At 48.7% G+C, this 16,131-nt stretch overlaps 5 protein-coding genes across 14 annotated transcripts in view; 3 read left to right on the forward strand and 2 right to left on the reverse strand.

Moving 5' to 3' along the window:
* The first annotated feature begins 109 nt into the window (after positions 1-109).
* FOXG_08274 (NADPH-cytochrome P450 reductase) lies at positions 110-4,992 on the forward strand. Of its 9 annotated transcripts, XM_018387113.1 has the most exons (6): positions 1,053-1,258; positions 1,308-1,938; positions 2,017-2,044; positions 2,156-4,122; positions 4,175-4,453; positions 4,521-4,956. In XM_018387113.1, the coding sequence occupies exons 4-6, from the start codon at positions 2,341-2,343 to the stop codon at positions 4,536-4,538; spliced, it is 2,079 nt and encodes a 692-aa protein (XP_018244921.1). In that variant the 5' UTR covers positions 1,053-1,258; positions 1,308-1,938; positions 2,017-2,044; positions 2,156-2,340; the 3' UTR covers positions 4,539-4,956. The 9 variants fall into 9 exon arrangements, with proteins under 9 accessions (XP_018244918.1, XP_018244917.1, XP_018244916.1 ...); XM_018387110.1 differs by having other exon boundaries at positions 110-1,258; positions 1,308-2,044; positions 4,521-4,992; XM_018387112.1 differs by having other exon boundaries at positions 950-1,258; positions 2,044-4,122; positions 4,521-4,958.
* Positions 4,993-8,040: 3,048 nt separating this feature from the next.
* FOXG_08275 (uncharacterized protein) lies at positions 8,041-9,999 on the forward strand (the record flags this gene model as incomplete). Its single annotated transcript, XM_018387116.1, has 6 exons — positions 8,041-8,894; positions 8,946-9,183; positions 9,238-9,329; positions 9,379-9,639; positions 9,689-9,766; positions 9,822-9,999. 6 exons carry the CDS (start codon positions 8,041-8,043, stop codon positions 9,997-9,999), a joined length of 1,701 nt encoding a protein of 566 aa, XP_018244924.1.
* A 279-nt stretch (positions 10,000-10,278) lies between these two features.
* FOXG_08276 (atypical/RIO/RIO2 protein kinase) lies at positions 10,279-11,830 on the reverse strand. Its single transcript, XM_018387117.1, has 2 exons — positions 11,606-11,830; positions 10,279-11,551 (listed from the first exon to the last, which is right to left on the reverse strand). The coding sequence occupies exons 1-2, from the start codon at positions 11,666-11,668 to the stop codon at positions 10,388-10,390; spliced, it is 1,227 nt and encodes a 408-aa protein (XP_018244925.1). The 5' UTR covers positions 11,669-11,830; the 3' UTR covers positions 10,279-10,387.
* A 102-nt stretch (positions 11,831-11,932) lies between these two features.
* FOXG_08277 (26S proteasome regulatory subunit rpn-1) lies at positions 11,933-15,377 on the forward strand. 2 transcript variants are annotated; one of them, XM_018387119.1, is made up of 4 exons: positions 11,933-12,258; positions 12,309-12,382; positions 12,435-14,912; positions 14,967-15,377. In XM_018387119.1, exons 1-4 carry the CDS (start codon positions 12,141-12,143, stop codon positions 14,991-14,993), a joined length of 2,697 nt encoding a protein of 898 aa, XP_018244927.1. In that variant the 5' UTR covers positions 11,933-12,140; the 3' UTR covers positions 14,994-15,377. The 2 variants fall into 2 exon arrangements, with proteins under 2 accessions (XP_018244927.1, XP_018244926.1); XM_018387118.1 differs by having other exon boundaries at positions 11,945-12,258; positions 12,435-14,970.
* A 10-nt stretch (positions 15,378-15,387) lies between these two features.
* The window catches only part of FOXG_08278 (uncharacterized protein), a gene marked incomplete at both ends in the record, with an annotated part of 3,352 nt that continues 2,608 nt past the window's right edge, over positions 15,388-16,131 (reverse strand). The window contains one exon of the mRNA XM_018387120.1: positions 15,388-16,039. Coding sequence (XP_018244928.1) covers positions 15,388-16,039 — 652 coding nt within the window. The remainder of the gene's footprint in view (positions 16,040-16,131) is intronic.

Consider the following 16,131-nt stretch of genomic DNA (forward strand, 5'->3'; position numbering starts at 1 on the left):
CAATGACGCTACCGTCAGCTTGCCCATGTATTGGCCCGGCCCGCTGAAAGGCCTGTCCGACAAGCCTTTAAAGAGGCTGTTATGGAGCCAAACGAACCCAGGGAGCTCTAACACATGGCACACATGGCAGTCAATTCGCAGTGTTCTTTTGGCCATATCCTTGCTATCTGCAAGGGCCATGGCCTATCAACGGAACTAAGATCAACCGACATGGGATGACGGGCCCTTGGGAGACAGCGCGCCACTTCTTGCTTGTCAATTGGCTTCTTGGAAAGGGGGCTTCGGGGATCCTCATGGGTCAAGCTTCAAGATCTTATCTGAGAGACATCAATTCACAAGAATGACTCGGTGAGGGTTGAAGTCTGTATAGTCCCCAATGCCAAAGCTGGTGGATTATCAGAACATAAACGAGAGCACGCCTGCACTTGTTTGCAAGGATCAACGGACCCAGATGCTCATCAACCTAGCACTTGTTTCCTCCGCTGATCATTGTACCAGTACGGAATTGCTTAAAAGATAATCCTTGAGTTAGCATAATGGACCTGGGCATCTCCATGTCGTTCAGTATCTCGCTATAAGCATCGCGCACAACTTCATTATGCGAAGGGATGGTATAAGCGAGGCTTCCATGAGTCAGGGATCTCCGCTTCATCCTGGCAGCTCGCTAGCAGAGCACGAAGGGTCAAAGACTAGATACATTGAAGCACCACTCGAGAGTAGCTGAGACTAATTAGAGCACATAACATTTTATCATAATGGTGACCAGAAGCATATGTTAAGCAATGCGACCTGCTTGGTAGACCTGGCCAAACCACAAGCGTTTGTTTATATAGTACCTGCATAGAGAATTCGCAGGTATTCATGTGAGACATTCTTGTGTCATGGTTGTCGATATCCCGCATTCCAATGGGTGATTGACTTTGAGCAAACAAATTGGCAATGATACCCTAGGCTGACTTGGCAGTAATGTCAAAGAAACAGAGGTAAGTGCCACATAGGAGAACTTATAAAGAAGGCCCATGCTTTCTATTGTTCTGATTCAAGTACCTACATAGTAGCCTGCCGATATCAGCCACACTGGATGTTGTGTTCAGCGGTTTGTCTCTGGACTGCACAAGTTTTCTATAATTTGAGGGGTCGAGGCATGTGCACTCGGCACTTCAAAGAAGCCGCGGATCGAAACGTCGGGATAGTTTCCGCAAAAGAATTCAGGGCGGAACTAAAGCCCAATGTTGCAAGGTGATTCGAAGATCTTGGGGTAAATATTCCGGCTACATAAATATGAGGAGCAGAACTAACGAAGATAGTCGATAAGAGATGGACACGCGGGACAAAAACGCGGGGATGGAGGCAAGAGAATGAAGAATGCTATTGCTCGATATGCCGAGGCCAGTTGAGTCGACCGGGAGTCGATTACGGGAAGTGCTAGATTCCGTGCAAATGGCGGCTTCATATCTATTGAGCGTGTTCGTTTTCGGAACCCCGCCGGCGCCGGCCGCAATATCTCCTGATTCGACCGCCGTTACTTACCGTTTGATCTTCCGGGCGCCGGCTGCGAGGTCGCTCCATGGAAAGGGAGTGGAAAACACATATCAAGTTCCGAGTTTCCTGTTTGCTTCATTATTCTGTTCCCTTCTGACTTTTGAGACGTCTGTGCGGTCTAAGTAATCCAGTCCACTACCCTTTTTCTTTTCACGACAAAGAAACACAAACCCGAAAGTGAATTGGACACTTTTACCATCTCCAAAGCGACCTCTGGCTTGAACCCCTGCAATCCCGCAATTGAGCCCCAACAACAAGAAGAACCCGGGCTTTAACGGTTCAATCCGAGCCAACAACCGAGCAAGATAAAGTCTTTACTACTGTGGCATTCCGTAGCTGTTCTGAGTAGCACACACCTTGACCCTTTTGAGGAGGTTTCGTTTCACCCTGCTGCGGGTAGGTATTCCCATAATAGCTACGAGTTAACAAGAGTTGGGTTTTGGCTGCTGAGTCGATGGGTTTACGTGGCCAAAGTTCATGATTAGTGCTGATCCTTCAAAGTGTAAGTGCGGTCCAGCAATCTCACCTCGCACGATAAAGGATCCTCGGGTCATCCATTAATCTCCTACTTTTAGCGCGAATTTGTTACTGACAGCGCATCCTTTCTTTTTAGACACTTCACGCCACATCCCACTTTCCTCCTCCTCCCCCGCCTCCTTTCCGGCCGACGAGTATTGGGACAAAAACCTCGACATCTCGTTGAAACTCGGCAGATCCTGATTTTGTCACTGGCATCGTTGGGTTTGCTGGCTCTCTACCTCTTGACCACGAATCCGCCCCAGCGCTTTCGTAGGCATCATGGCTGAACTCGACACTCTGGACATTGTCGTCCTCGGCGTTATCTTCCTCGGAACGGTCGCATACTTTACAAAGGGCAAGCTATGGGGTGTTACCAAGGACCCCTATGCGAATGGCTTCGCTGCCGGCGGCGCTTCTAAGCCGGGTCGCACGAGGAACATCGTTGAGGCGATGGAAGAATCCGGCAAGAACTGTGTTGTCTTCTATGGTTCTCAGACTGGTACTGCTGAAGATTATGCTTCTCGCCTCGCCAAGGAGGGTAAGAGTCGATTCGGACTCAACACCATGATTGCCGATCTTGAGGACTACGATTTCGATAACCTGGATACCGTCCCTAGTGACAACATCGTCATGTTCGTTCTCGCAACTTACGGCGAAGGCGAGCCTACCGATAACGCGGTCGACTTCTATGAATTCATTACCGGCGAGGATGCCAGCTTCAATGAGGGCAATGATCCTCCTTTGGGCAACCTCAACTACGTTGCTTTCGGTCTCGGAAACAACACGTACGAGCACTACAACTCTATGGTCCGCAATGTTAACAAGGCTCTTGAGAAACTTGGCGCTCACCGCATCGGTGAAGCTGGTGAGGGTGATGATGGTGCTGGTACCATGGAAGAGGATTTCTTGGCCTGGAAGGATCCCATGTGGGAAGCCCTTGCTAAGAAAATGGGACTGGAAGAGCGTGAGGCCGTCTACGAGCCTATCTTTGCCATTAACGAACGCGACGACCTGACTCCTGAAGCCAATGAAGTGTATCTCGGTGAGCCCAACAAGCTGCACCTCGAAGGCACCGCCAAGGGACCATTCAACTCTCACAACCCCTACATTGCCCCTATCGCTGAATCTTACGAGTTGTTCTCTGCCAAGGACAGAAACTGCCTCCACATGGAAATTGACATCAGCGGCTCTAACCTCAAGTACGAGACTGGAGACCATATTGCTATCTGGCCTACCAACCCTGGCGAAGAGGTCAACAAATTCCTGGATATTCTCGACCTCTCTGGCAAGCAGCACAGCGTTGTCACTGTCAAGGCTCTCGAGCCTACCGCCAAGGTTCCTTTCCCCAACCCTACAACCTACGATGCCATTCTGCGATACCACCTCGAGATCTGCGCTCCTGTGTCCCGTCAATTCGTCTCCACTCTCGCCGCTTTCGCTCCCAACGATGATATCAAGGCTGAGATGAACCGCCTTGGCAGCGATAAGGATTATTTCCACGAGAAGACTGGCCCTCATTACTACAATATTGCCCGTTTCCTCGCCAGCGTCAGCAAGGGCGAGAAGTGGACCAAAATCCCCTTCTCTGCCTTCATTGAGGGTCTCACCAAGCTTCAGCCCCGTTACTACTCTATTTCCTCCTCGTCTCTGGTTCAGCCCAAGAAGATCTCCATCACTGCCGTTGTTGAGTCCCAGCAGATTCCCGGCAGAGATGATCCTTTCCGTGGTGTTGCTACAAACTATCTTTTTGCCCTAAAGCAAAAGCAGAACGGCGACCCCAACCCTGCACCTTTCGGTCAGAGCTACGAGCTTACAGGCCCCCGCAACAAGTATGATGGCATCCACGTTCCTGTCCATGTTCGTCACTCCAACTTCAAGCTCCCCTCGGACCCCGGCAAGCCTATCATCATGATTGGTCCTGGTACTGGTGTCGCTCCCTTCCGCGGTTTCGTTCAGGAGCGTGCTAAGCAAGCCCGTGACGGTGTTGAGGTTGGAAAGACACTCTTGTTCTTTGGTTGCCGAAAGTCAACAGAGGATTTCATGTACCAAAAGGAGTGGCAGGTAAGACAACATAGAACTCAATCGTTCGAGGCTTATACTAACTGTTTCTCAGGAATACAAGGAGGCTCTTGGCGATAAGTTTGAGATGATCACCGCCTTTTCTCGAGAGGGCTCCAAGAAGGTTTACGTCCAGCACCGACTTAAGGAGCGATCCAAGGAGGTCAGCGACCTGCTCTCCCAGAAGGCTTATTTCTATGTCTGCGGTGATGCAGCCCACATGGCCCGTGAGGTCAATACCGTCTTGGCACAAATCATTGCCGAGGGACGTGGGGTGTCTGAGGCCAAGGGCGAGGAGATCGTGAAGAACATGAGGTCAGCGAACCAATACCAGGTATGTAGTGACTTTGTTACTCCCTCTCTACTGCACCGAAACCGCATATGCTAACTCAGAATTACAGGAGGATGTTTGGTCATAGAAAATGGGGCGAATGGCATACTAAATTTAAAGTCATCGGCGGCGATGACTCTTCAGGTTTCATGGTTGGTGTTCTGCTCTACTACCACTATGTTCGTGGTGGTGATATTTGACGAGCATACGAAGTAGACTCGAGGGTTTTCTTGCAGCAAATTAGAGGGATGGTGTTAGGATGGCTTGGTACATTGCGGTATATGGTTTGCGGCATCTACATTGTTGTCATCGTTTGTAACCTGTCCAAGAGAGCGTTGGTTATCTGCGCCGTAACAGCCTTTCTGCCACTTAGACACGGACTTGCCGACAGAAGCAAGTTTGTAAATCATCACCTCATGCTACCTTAGTAAAACGAACCAGGTATAAGATGTGAAGAATTAACACTCATGTCTGAAAAGTCGGACCAGAGTGGACATTTGGCCAATGCTACTATCGAGTATATGATGATGAATGAAGACAAACGCTCCAATTCATCGTTTGTATGTGCAGTCATGGATGGGCCAACCCTTGCTGGTATTTGAGGGCGTGTTGATAGGGTATGTGCAACCCATCATACAGGGAGTAAGCCTACCCTGCACCACGGTGTGGATTAGGTCGCTGACAACGGGCTTGGGGATTTTCTCTCCCTTGCATATTGCAATCGTAAAACTTTATCTCTTTCCGTCAGTATGCATGAACGCTAGTTACTATATAGTTGATTCTCATTCAATATAAAATCCAACAACCCGGGACTTGGAAACTAGTCTATGTTATGGCTTTGGAGGATTTCATAAAACGATGTCAGGAGGGCCAAACCTGTGCATTTGAGCTATTGAAGGAGGTGGACTTTACAAGATGAACGGCTCGAGCAGGAAGCCGAGAGAATTCAAGTACATATTGACTCCTGTTGGTCACAAGGTTGTCACAAAACACTGCAGGGATGCTGATAATTGTACTCATATACTTGAACGTACTTCATTCCGACCACGACAACATATGACGAAGTTGTAGCCAGAACTTCACTCAAGATAACTCCAGCAGACGATCGAGATAGGAAAGACCAGGTATTGAATTGCTTTCAAATCCTCCATGAATATAAGCTCGTTTATTTATTTTGGTATATATATATATTTAGAAAACCAAGCTCTTTGGCTCACTGATTTGCAAAATCTCGTGAAGAATTCTATGAGTCTTTGTTATTCCAGGGGCTGCAGAACCTGGATACGTAGGATGGCAACATAAAGAAAGAGAAATGGTCGAGATATTCACTTTACGGCCAGTAGCCGTCCCGGGTATTGATTCAAAGTGTGGCGCAGCTGAAACTTGACTAAAAAGAAATTCATCAAACGCATGCACAGCCAATACAAGACAAGCTGAGCGGTTGTTGGAGGTGCAAACTGGACGAATACAAAAGAGCACATGAAAAGCAATATGTGATCTCACAGGCCACACATACTAGACAAATCAAGAGCTAGAAAGCTGATACTCAAATACGAATAAGGATTAGAAAGCATCACAAACATGCAGCTTGCAGTGACATGCATACCTAGGTGTTCATGGAATAGGATGACAAACATGCACGCCTGGTCTGACAAGATCTTGCATCCTCTTCTGCGAATCAGAGCACGAGACATTGGGAAAATGACCACAAGAGAGGCCGATATGTGAGCTCGAACGAGCGGCCAGGAAATGATTGATTTGGCTCGTGTGGGAGACCTGTTTGTCGCCCTGGAGCCATGCCGCAAAATACCTGCCTAGAGGTATACAGAACACACTCTTATAAAGAGACATCTTGTACACTCTCCAATACAGTTGTCTTCGTACTTCAGCTGGGGCCCAAGGCATCTCTCAGCATATACAAGAAAAGGCTTCAGATCCAGAGCACTTCAGCTATCTAGGTACTGACCTTGGACATATTGACTTTCCGTAACAAGTCTCATTGCTTCTGCGTGTTTATGACCTGGTACACATCTACGAAACACTTACATTAACTACACTAAAAGCCGACTTGAGGAATCCACGCAGGTATGTTGCTTTGATTCAAACTGCTTTCATCAGTCACCACAATAGTCTCTTCCTATTCACTTGCGTTTCACGGGCTCTAATTCGGGCCTTTCCTGCTCCTTAGCTTCATGGGTTTCAACAATGCGTTTCCTTAATCACCGACCTGATGCTCTCCGTGCTGTTCATGCTGATATCTGGAAAGCCTCGGTCCTCGCACGAATTTCACCACTACCTAAGTACCCATCGCTCTGGCACGCATTTGACAACAGAACAATAGACAGGCAACGTGACTATCATTGCAGATTATTCTAGACCATACATAAGGTACATAATTGTTCTGATCTTCACCTAAGGTATAATACCCCTTTTCATTGCCCAAGCCTAATATTGGCAAGCTCGTTCTACAAACTTGGGAAGTGCTTCCTTCCAATATCATTGTCTGAAAGTGGCAGGCAGGACCTCATTTCGCAGCTCTTGCCAGCTACAACAAATAATTCACCTTCCTAAGATTGACACTGCCAGAAATCCTGAGGTTGTCAGAGGGTCCGCATTGAATTTCTTTTCTTCCTCTCCTTCTTATTATTCCTCCCCATTGTTCAAGATTCATCCAAATCATCTTTCATCCGACCTTACCATCTTACATACCCATTCGACCTTCTCACTCAACATCAGCAGTGTTTTGGCAACATTTTTTGCGTGGAAATAGGTCTTACTGATAGCATCATTCTTGCCTCTTTCTCAACTGCAGAAGGTCCTTCCTCTTTCATCAGTATACCTCTTTCCGACATCATCATTTTTGTGCACTATTAGGTAGGTGCTTGCTTCATCCTTTCTCTTCCTCCATCTTCCTCTACATCTTCCCTCCTCTCCTCTCTTCCTCTCTTTGTCTTCTTCATCTTCTTTCACAGACCTCATTCAACGCTCCTCATACCTCCAATCTCTTCTGTACTCCATCTTGCACGCTATCGTGGCTAATTTACTTACTCTCGCTTCATCTCAGTCTTGGTACCCCAGAGTTCGTCATCATCGGCTTCTTTCAGCCTGCTTTGTCCATCAACTGCTTGATCATCATTCAAGCCCTTGAGGTATGTTTGCTCCAGATCTTTGCCCTAGTCACTCTGTTTTCACATATTCACTCGTTTCTCTCGTCAATGAAATACAAGGTTGTCAGAATATTGTTCGTCCCATATACTCAGTGTTGGATTCTCTGTTAGAATCCTTGGGAGCATCTTTTCTACTCATTTACCATGCCCTCTTGTCGTCACCCACACATGCATTTCTCAACTGACAACTTGGATACAGCCAGATTTTCACACATCCATCGATTATTCGCATCTTGCACTGCTTTTTGCAGCCGATCTGTTGCTTGTGAGGTAAGATGTTTGCAGTTCCTCTTCTGGATGTTCAATCTGGTGCAGCATTATTCCTTTTCATCTTCGAGCCCAACCAAGTCCGGGCCTTCATCATCACCAAATGACAAATCGTCTGACACCTGCATAGATATCTCAGTCATACATTCTCATTCAATGGCGACCATGGAACCGACCACTGGTGTAGCGCCTTTCCTCTCCAACCAGCCTGATAGGCGACCTCAGCATCTCGCTATACCTGCCTCTACCGATCACAATGCTTTGTTGGGCCACTTTCAGGGGTTGAGCCTTACGGGCATGACTTTGCCTGCTCCCCAGGGTGCTCCCGTTCCCATGCCACCACCCTACATGGTTTCTCCCGATGGACTCATTCTTGCCTCCATGCCAGGTTCCCAGTCGGTTGCCATTAACCACCCAAATGAATCGACCTATCCTGGTTACCAGATGAATGGAGCCTATGCCAACCCATATGCTCTATCCGGTCCACTCGTCCCCTTCACTCCTGCTCGCGCCAATGCTGGACATCCTCGCGGTGATCGAACTCAGTCCGAAGTTCCTGGCTTGGAGAACCGCCGCGGCTCCTACTCGACCACAGAGTCCGCGCCTGCTACCCCCTTCTACGGGAGCTGGCCAAATCGTGAGCATGGTCCACGAGTTCACAGCGATCGATCAGCGTACACAACTCCTTCTCCCCATCAACTCCTCGGCTCTCACCACGTCGAAGCTACGACTAAGACAAAGCCTTCTCCAGTGTCTGATCACGTCCTGGATGAGATTTTGGCAAAGGAACCTGCCATCCCTACGGCAGTTCCTGCAGTTTTCACTCCTGCAGGTCAGATGAAGAGCCTTGAACAAAGCCTCGAAAATCGAATCCCCGGCAACCGCAATGTCTATATCCGTGGCCTTTACCCGACCACCGATGATCAAACCCTCTATCAATTCACTTCCCGTTTTGGTGAAGTCGAGACTTCCAAAGCTATCATTGATACTGCCACCGGTGCGTGCAAAGGGTAAGTTTCGTTGCGCAAACCTTTGAACAAACAATGACTAACAAAGACAAGATTTGGCTTCGCAAAGTTCTTTGACGTTGCTCACTCTGAGATGTGCATTCGCGGATTCCATCGTCTTGGATACGAAGTCGGCTTTGCTAGGGCATGTTCCCCCAACCCATGGATGAGTGTTGAGAAGGGTAAACTGACATTTGTTCAGGAGTCTTTCAACTCTCGTCTCAAGGCTGAGGGCGACGACGACTCTACCAACCTGTACATCTCGAATCTTCCTAAGTCTCTGACAGAGGTGGTACGTTTTGGAAACAATGGCTCAATATTTTCTAAAGCCTCTAACTGCTACCAGGAACTTGGCGCCATTTTCAGGGATTATACCATCTTGTCCAGCAAGATCCTTCGCGATAGTATGGGGAACAGCCGTGGTGTCGGTTTCGCTCGGTAGGTGCGGAGGGCCAAGGATGAGTGTATGTGGCTAACAGAAGTACAGCTTTGAGAACCGAGACATTTGCGATGATGTTATCGAGAGGTTCCATGGTTCGAGTGTTGGCGATGAAGGACTTCTCATGAACATTCGCTACGCTGACACTCCAGCTCAGAAGGAGTTGAAGCGAGTCACCGCTGAGCGTCGCCAGTTCCGAACGAACGAGTACAACATCGGAGCCTACGGCACTCCCCTCGTCGGCTATGGTGGCTCCATGTACCCTTACCACGCCCAGAACCGACGAGCAGCCATCCCTATCACCCGGCTGTAAGTTCTAATGCACATTGTTTTCTTACATGAGTTGACATTTTCCCAGTCCCATGCCCCCGGCTCCATCTGTGTCCGATACCAACAATGAGACTCGACGCCTGGCTTCTCAGCGTCAATCCATTGGGTATGAGACAGGGTTGCCCTGAGGTTCTGTGACTTTCTTCTAACCCTTGGTATAGGACGGCTGCTATCGGGAGCACCGATGAAGTGATTGCCACACCCGCACCATCTGAATGCGACGAGAACGCCACCGTTCACGTAGATGCAATGGTGGCTGGCTCATCCTTCGATGCGTCCCCTTCAATCAAGAAGGACATCAAGAAGGACGTAAAGAGGGAGATCCAGAAGGAGGTCTAAGATCTCGAACTGCCAACAGTTGAAATGGATTCTGTCTGGCTGGTGACGCCGGAACCCGCGCTTTCATTTATAATTTATCTCTCGTTTCCCCCCTTCTTCTTGGAGTGTTTGGCTCAAGCATCGACAGTGTAGCCATCGCGGAACATCTTATGGTCTGGGGTAGCTGTTACACTCGAGGAATTCATGCCATGATATGATGTCATGAGCTTTTGTAGTTTAGATTCGGGGGCATTCGTGCCATAAAAGTCAGAGGAGGGCGTTTAGAGAGAATTTTCTTAATGTCATAGAATTCCTTCAATTATTTTGAGTCGCAGATTTGTTGTGAACGAAGATATGCTTGGCATGGCCTTAGTAAGCCTTCTAAGATATGGGTATCATTGTATTTCATTCATACTGTCAATTTTGACATACTATCCTCTACCATATCCTCCTTCGAAGCCATAGCATCGTCGCCAAGCAGACCGCCTGATACCTGGCCATCATGAGGGTATTCTGTGTTATCTGCATCACTGTTTTCACTTTCTTCATCTTCGTCATTGTCGTCATCTTCATCTTCATCGTCTTCGTCCCCACTATGTTGAGCCGTTTGATCCCCCTTCTCCTTGATAGCAGCCTCAAGATCTTTCAACATCCTCTTTGTAAAGCCAGAAGCCTCTACTGTAGCGTCGAGTCGTTTCACGCCATCCTTCCCTACTGTCTTTTTCGCATGCCTGAAAAAGGGGCCGGGTTCTGTTGGAACAAAGTGAAATCTGCGCTCAAAGAAGCGCTTGATGCAGTTCACGTCTCGATCAAAGTACATCTCGGCATTTTGATGTTCCATGGAAATCATTTGGGGGAAGTCAATGATGACAGGCTCGAGTGTAAGGGTCTCCTCTCCATCCTCAGATTTGGTAACGTTCTCCTTGATCAAGATGTTGAATTCATTGAAATCACCATGAATCAGTCCTTGTTTGGCGAGTCGGAGGATCAAGGCAATGAGATCAGCGTACAAAGATGCCGGATCAGGAACCTCCGCTATCTGTCGGAGAGGGAAAGCGTCTATTAACGACATGACAATTGTGTGCCGTGATTGTGCGATGGGCTCGGGGACGGGGAAGCCTTCTTCACGTAGAGCCTTCATGAAAGCAAACTCTTTCATGGCAGCGAGCCGTGAAAGATACATCCATGATCCAGATTGTCGATTCTTAAGGTAGTCTCGATTCGATTTGACGGTTCGGAAAGAAATTCGGCCCAGTCGATGGATTTTGAGGACTCGTTGGGTGCCGCTATGATCTGCCACAACCATAATATCACTCTCTTTGCCCACACCAATTCTGTCTCCTACACTATAGACATCCTTTTTCTTGGCATAGGTGTGAAGTGCAAGGTAATCGAGTCCACCATACGTGAGTCGATATCCATCATATTTTGCCTCCTTCACACGCGCAATGAGACCGACTTTAGCGAGGGCTGAGATACTCTTATGAACGCTTCCGGCACCACCACGAAGGCGTGAAATCTTTTCGATCAATGATGTTGGTACAAGTTCGTGGTTCTTGCTTCCCATTTCGACCTATAATTGGTTTAAGTCTTGTGTCTAATCATGATGGCCAGGGCGTATGCATACTGCTGTCAAAACTCGCCAATCCTCAGAGGCGAGGTGGCGCATTGCCCGTGTATCTAACTTCATGATGGGCCGCTGTTCTAGAGGGTTCCAGGAGAAATGCTTGAACCTCTATCTCAAGGATTTGTTGAAAACTGATGTTTTTTGTTGTTGGTGTTGGAGGGGTTGATGTTGTATGGTGGGGTTATTTTTTCTTGAAGATCTTATCGCTCGTTATCAAAAGTCTGCGTTCTTGGCAATGTGGGTCTTATTGTGCCGGCTTGCACGTGATGAGGCTGGGGCCAGCCAGGCGGCAGCGCTTCGCGTAACCCAGCAGAGCTACCGCTACCTACAGCAAAGCACCTTGAGCTTAGCCAAGCAGCCTCCATCACTTTCCATCCACAGCAACCCACGACCACGATACCACAACACTCAACCCTGACACGCCGCGATCACTGAGGACACAGCTCAGGCTCGCATAGTAGTTTACTTTTCTGTCTTTTTTCCCTGCCAATCTGTTCAGTGGACTCTACCAGGCGCCTAGGCCTACGACATCAACATGGCTCAAGACAGCGAGGTGCCCAAGGCGGCCGACAAGGGCAAGGGCAAGGCCGTCGACGATGCGAAGAAAGACAAGCAGCAGGCAAATGGAAAGAAAGAGGACGAGAAGATTGAGAGTATGAGGCCCTGCTGTTTGCATGAAATGATGTACTGACTAGGGACCCAGCTGCTGAGGAGGAGCTCAACGAGGAGGACCAACAACTGAAGAATGAGCTTGAATTACTGGTCGAGCGCTTGACCGTAAGTTTATGCGCAAGCAACCCCTTTGTGCAGTGGTCTAAACGACATACAGGAGCCAAACACGGAACTTTACAAGCCCGCCCTTGAAGCTATGAAGAACCTGATAAAGACGTCGACGTCATCCATGACAGCAGTTCCAAAGCCCCTCAAATTCCTACGACCACATTACGAGTCCTTGACGAAACTTTTCGAGCAGTGGCCCGAGGGCGAAGACAGGACCTCGTTGGCGGATGTTCTCTCCGTCATCGGTATGACGTTTTCAGATGAAGACCGACAAGACACACTGTTTTACAGACTTCAAGCGCCTTCATCTGATATCAGCTCGTGGGGCCACGAGTATACCAGACATCTCGCGCTTGAGATCGGAGAAGTGTATGGAAAGCGAATCGCAAATGACGAGTCCACCAAGGACCTGATCGACCTGGCACTTGTTTTGATCCCCCTCTTCCTCAAGAGCAACGCCGAGGCCGATGCAGTGGATCTTATGAGCGAACTTGAAATTATTGAGGAAATGCCCAAGTTCGTGGACGAAAACACATACGCTCGTGTATGCTTGTACATGTCTTCGATGGTTAACCTCCTTACCTACCCCGACAATGAGACTTTTCTCAAGACCGCACACGACATCTACATGGAATACAAGCAGTTTGCGCAGGCCATGGTCCTTGCAATTCGACTTCACGATTACGAACTCATCAAGTCCGATTTCGACAAGGCTGAAGACCCTGCCCTTCAGAAGCAGCTCGCGTTTCTGACTGCCCGGCAAAGGATAGCCCTTGATGTTGATGACCAGTCAGAAGAGAACACTGCCCTTGTGGAGTCCCTCGGCAACCTGAAGCTGTCGGAACATTTCAAGTCGCTGGGCAAGGAGCTCAACATCCTGGAGCCAAAGACTACCGAGGATATCTACAAGAGCCATCTGGAGAGCAGTCGAGTTGCAGGAATGACCAACCTGGACTCTGCTCGGCATAACCTTGCAGCGGCATTCGTCAATGCTTTTGTGAATGCTGGTTTCGGCAACGATAAGATGATGCTCGTCGACGGTGAGAAGGAGACATGGGTCTGGAAGACCAAAGCCGATGGCATGATGTCCACCGTCGCCTCCATGGGCACTCTTTTGATGTGGGATATCGAGAATGGGCTTGACAAGATCGATAAGTATACGTACTCTTCAGAGACAGAGATTTCGGCTGGCGCAATGCTTGCTATTGGAATTATGAATTCGGGCGTAGTAATGGATTCGGATCCAGCCATTGCCCTGTTGGCTGATGGGGACAAGCTTTACCATCCCAACCCCCTTGTCAGGACTGCCTGCATCATGGGTCTTGGACTTGCTTATGCCGGATCTAACAAGGAGGACGTTCTCGAGCACTTGCTACCTATGATCTCTGATGCTAGTGTTGATATGCAGATTTCGGCAATGGCTGCTTTATCCTGCGGTCTTATCTTCACTGGGTCTTCTCACCCAGAAATCAGCGAGGCCATTGTCACTACTCTAATGGACGACGATCGCAAAAACCAACTGACTGACAAGTGGACACGATTCTTGGCTCTTGGTTTAGGTCTTCTCTTCTTTGGCCGACAAGAAGAAGTTGATGTTATCCTCGAAACCCTGAAGGCTATCGAGCATCCTATGGCCAAGTCGACCGCTGTCATGGCTGAGATTTGCGCGTGGGCCGGTACTGGTGCTGTCCTTAAGATCCAGGAGCTTCTCCATATCTGCAATGAGCATCAAGAAGAGTCTGAAGAGAAGAGGGGTGACGAACTTCTACAGGCATACGCGGTGATTGGTATTGCACTTGTGGCTATGGGTGAAGACATTGGCCAAGAAATGGTCCTGCGACAGTTCGGTCATCTCATGCACTACGGCGAGGCCAACATTCGAAAAGCTGTGCCCCTTGCCATGGGTCTCATTAGCCCCAGCAACCCTCAAATGAAGGTGTATGATACCCTCTCAAGATACAGCCACGACAATGATCCTGAGGTTGCTATCAACGCCATCTTTGCCATGGGTCTTCTGGGTGCAGGCACCAACAACGCCCGATTAGCTCAGCTGCTTCGACAACTCGCCAGTTACTACCACCGTGACCAGGATGCTCTTTTTATGGTGCGAATCGCCCAGGGTCTCCTCCACATGGGTAAGGGTACTCTGTCAATCAGTCCCTTCCACACAGATCGTCAGGTTCTGTCCCGTGTAGCGGCCGCTGGTCTGCTTGCTACTCTTGTCGCTATGATTGAGCCCAAGGAGTTTATCACCGGCCAGTCACATTACCTCCTCTACTTCCTTGTCACGGCTATGCACCCCCGCTTCCTTGTTACCTTGGACGAAGACCTCAAGCCTCTCAAGGTCAACGTCCGCGTGGGTCAAGCCGTCGATGTCGTTGGCCAAGCTGGCCGTCCCAAGACAATCACTGGTTGGCAAACTCAGAGCACACCTGTGGTGCTCGGATATGGTGAGCGAGCAGAGCTGGAAGATGAGGAGTATATCAGCCTCAACAGCACTCTAGAAGGCTTGGTAATTTTGCGGAAGGTAAGTTGCACAACGTTCAACAAACTATCCACACGTACTGACTCAAACTTGTAGAACCCTGAATGGGAAGCTGAGAAATAGACGGTTTGAACTTGTTATTAGCATGGTTCTGGTTTCTAAAACCAGGCAAGTTACAACGCCAGACTTAATTACACTGTATTCTATGGTAATCTGCCGTAAGCGCAGTAAAGAAGCGGGTGGGAATAGGCATTATGATAGACGGAGAAACCAAGTTTCGAGTTTTATCTTGGTCCAAAAGCAACGTGCTATGTCAATTGATGCTGAACCGAAACTGCCCATACTGTAGCCAAAGCTGATGCTACCTTTTGAATCAATGTAAATAAACCACGCCTTTGTAATAATGCCAATCGTAGCCGTCCATGCTGTCTATCATTGTGGCCCTCATAATGAGGACAAGAATCTATATGCAGTATTTTCCAAAAAGAAATATTTTTTTTCCAATGTCCTCGACTTTTTACCATGTTTTGGGCCCGAAGCGCTCACCTTCCGGGAGGGTATTATATGAGCATGCTTGCCAGTCACAACCCTGCTTGTACACTTCAGTGCCCCACCACTTGAGATTCTTTGCAAGTCCAGGGTAGATGAAGCCGAAAAAGACAACTACTATACCAAAGGCAAGCCCAGAATCGAGGGCGGCGCTCAAGGTCATGGTGTACTTGCTCCACCAGGCATTGTGGCGGTTCTTGATAAGATAGTTGAAGACGTAGCATACAAGTACCCAGACGGAGAAGTTGAGGCCTGTTGCAGGAGGTATCCAGGACATGGCGCCGAAGATAACAGGAAGGTTGACCTTGCGGAGAATACTGGAGCGGTTACGTCGACAGTAAAGCCACAGGGGAATGGGGAGGAGAGCGCCAAGGGGGAAGAACCAGACCAGGGAACGATATATGGCCTTCGGACCAAAGAATTCGTTAGGTCCGACAACACCCCACAGAATGGAGCCGTTGAAGTGGACTCTTGCAATGGGACAGGTGAATCCATTCAGAGCTTCTGAAGTGCAAATGCCTTTGATGTTTGCGAACATCCAGTTGAGCACTCCAATCTGAGTTAGCGACGAGACAAGTGTCGCGACGATCTTGAACAAGGAAGAGGATGCGAGGAGGAATCTTCATGTAATAGGCCGAGTTTTAGAGCAGAAGCGAATTTGAGGCCTTGCGCTGAGGAGATGTAGTGGTATGTAACGAAAAACCATGTTTGC

Source organism: Fusarium oxysporum, chromosome 2 (assembly GCF_000149955.1).
Source record: "Fusarium oxysporum f. sp. lycopersici 4287 chromosome 2, whole genome shotgun sequence".
Lineage (NCBI taxonomy): Eukaryota > Fungi > Ascomycota > Sordariomycetes > Hypocreales > Nectriaceae > Fusarium > Fusarium oxysporum.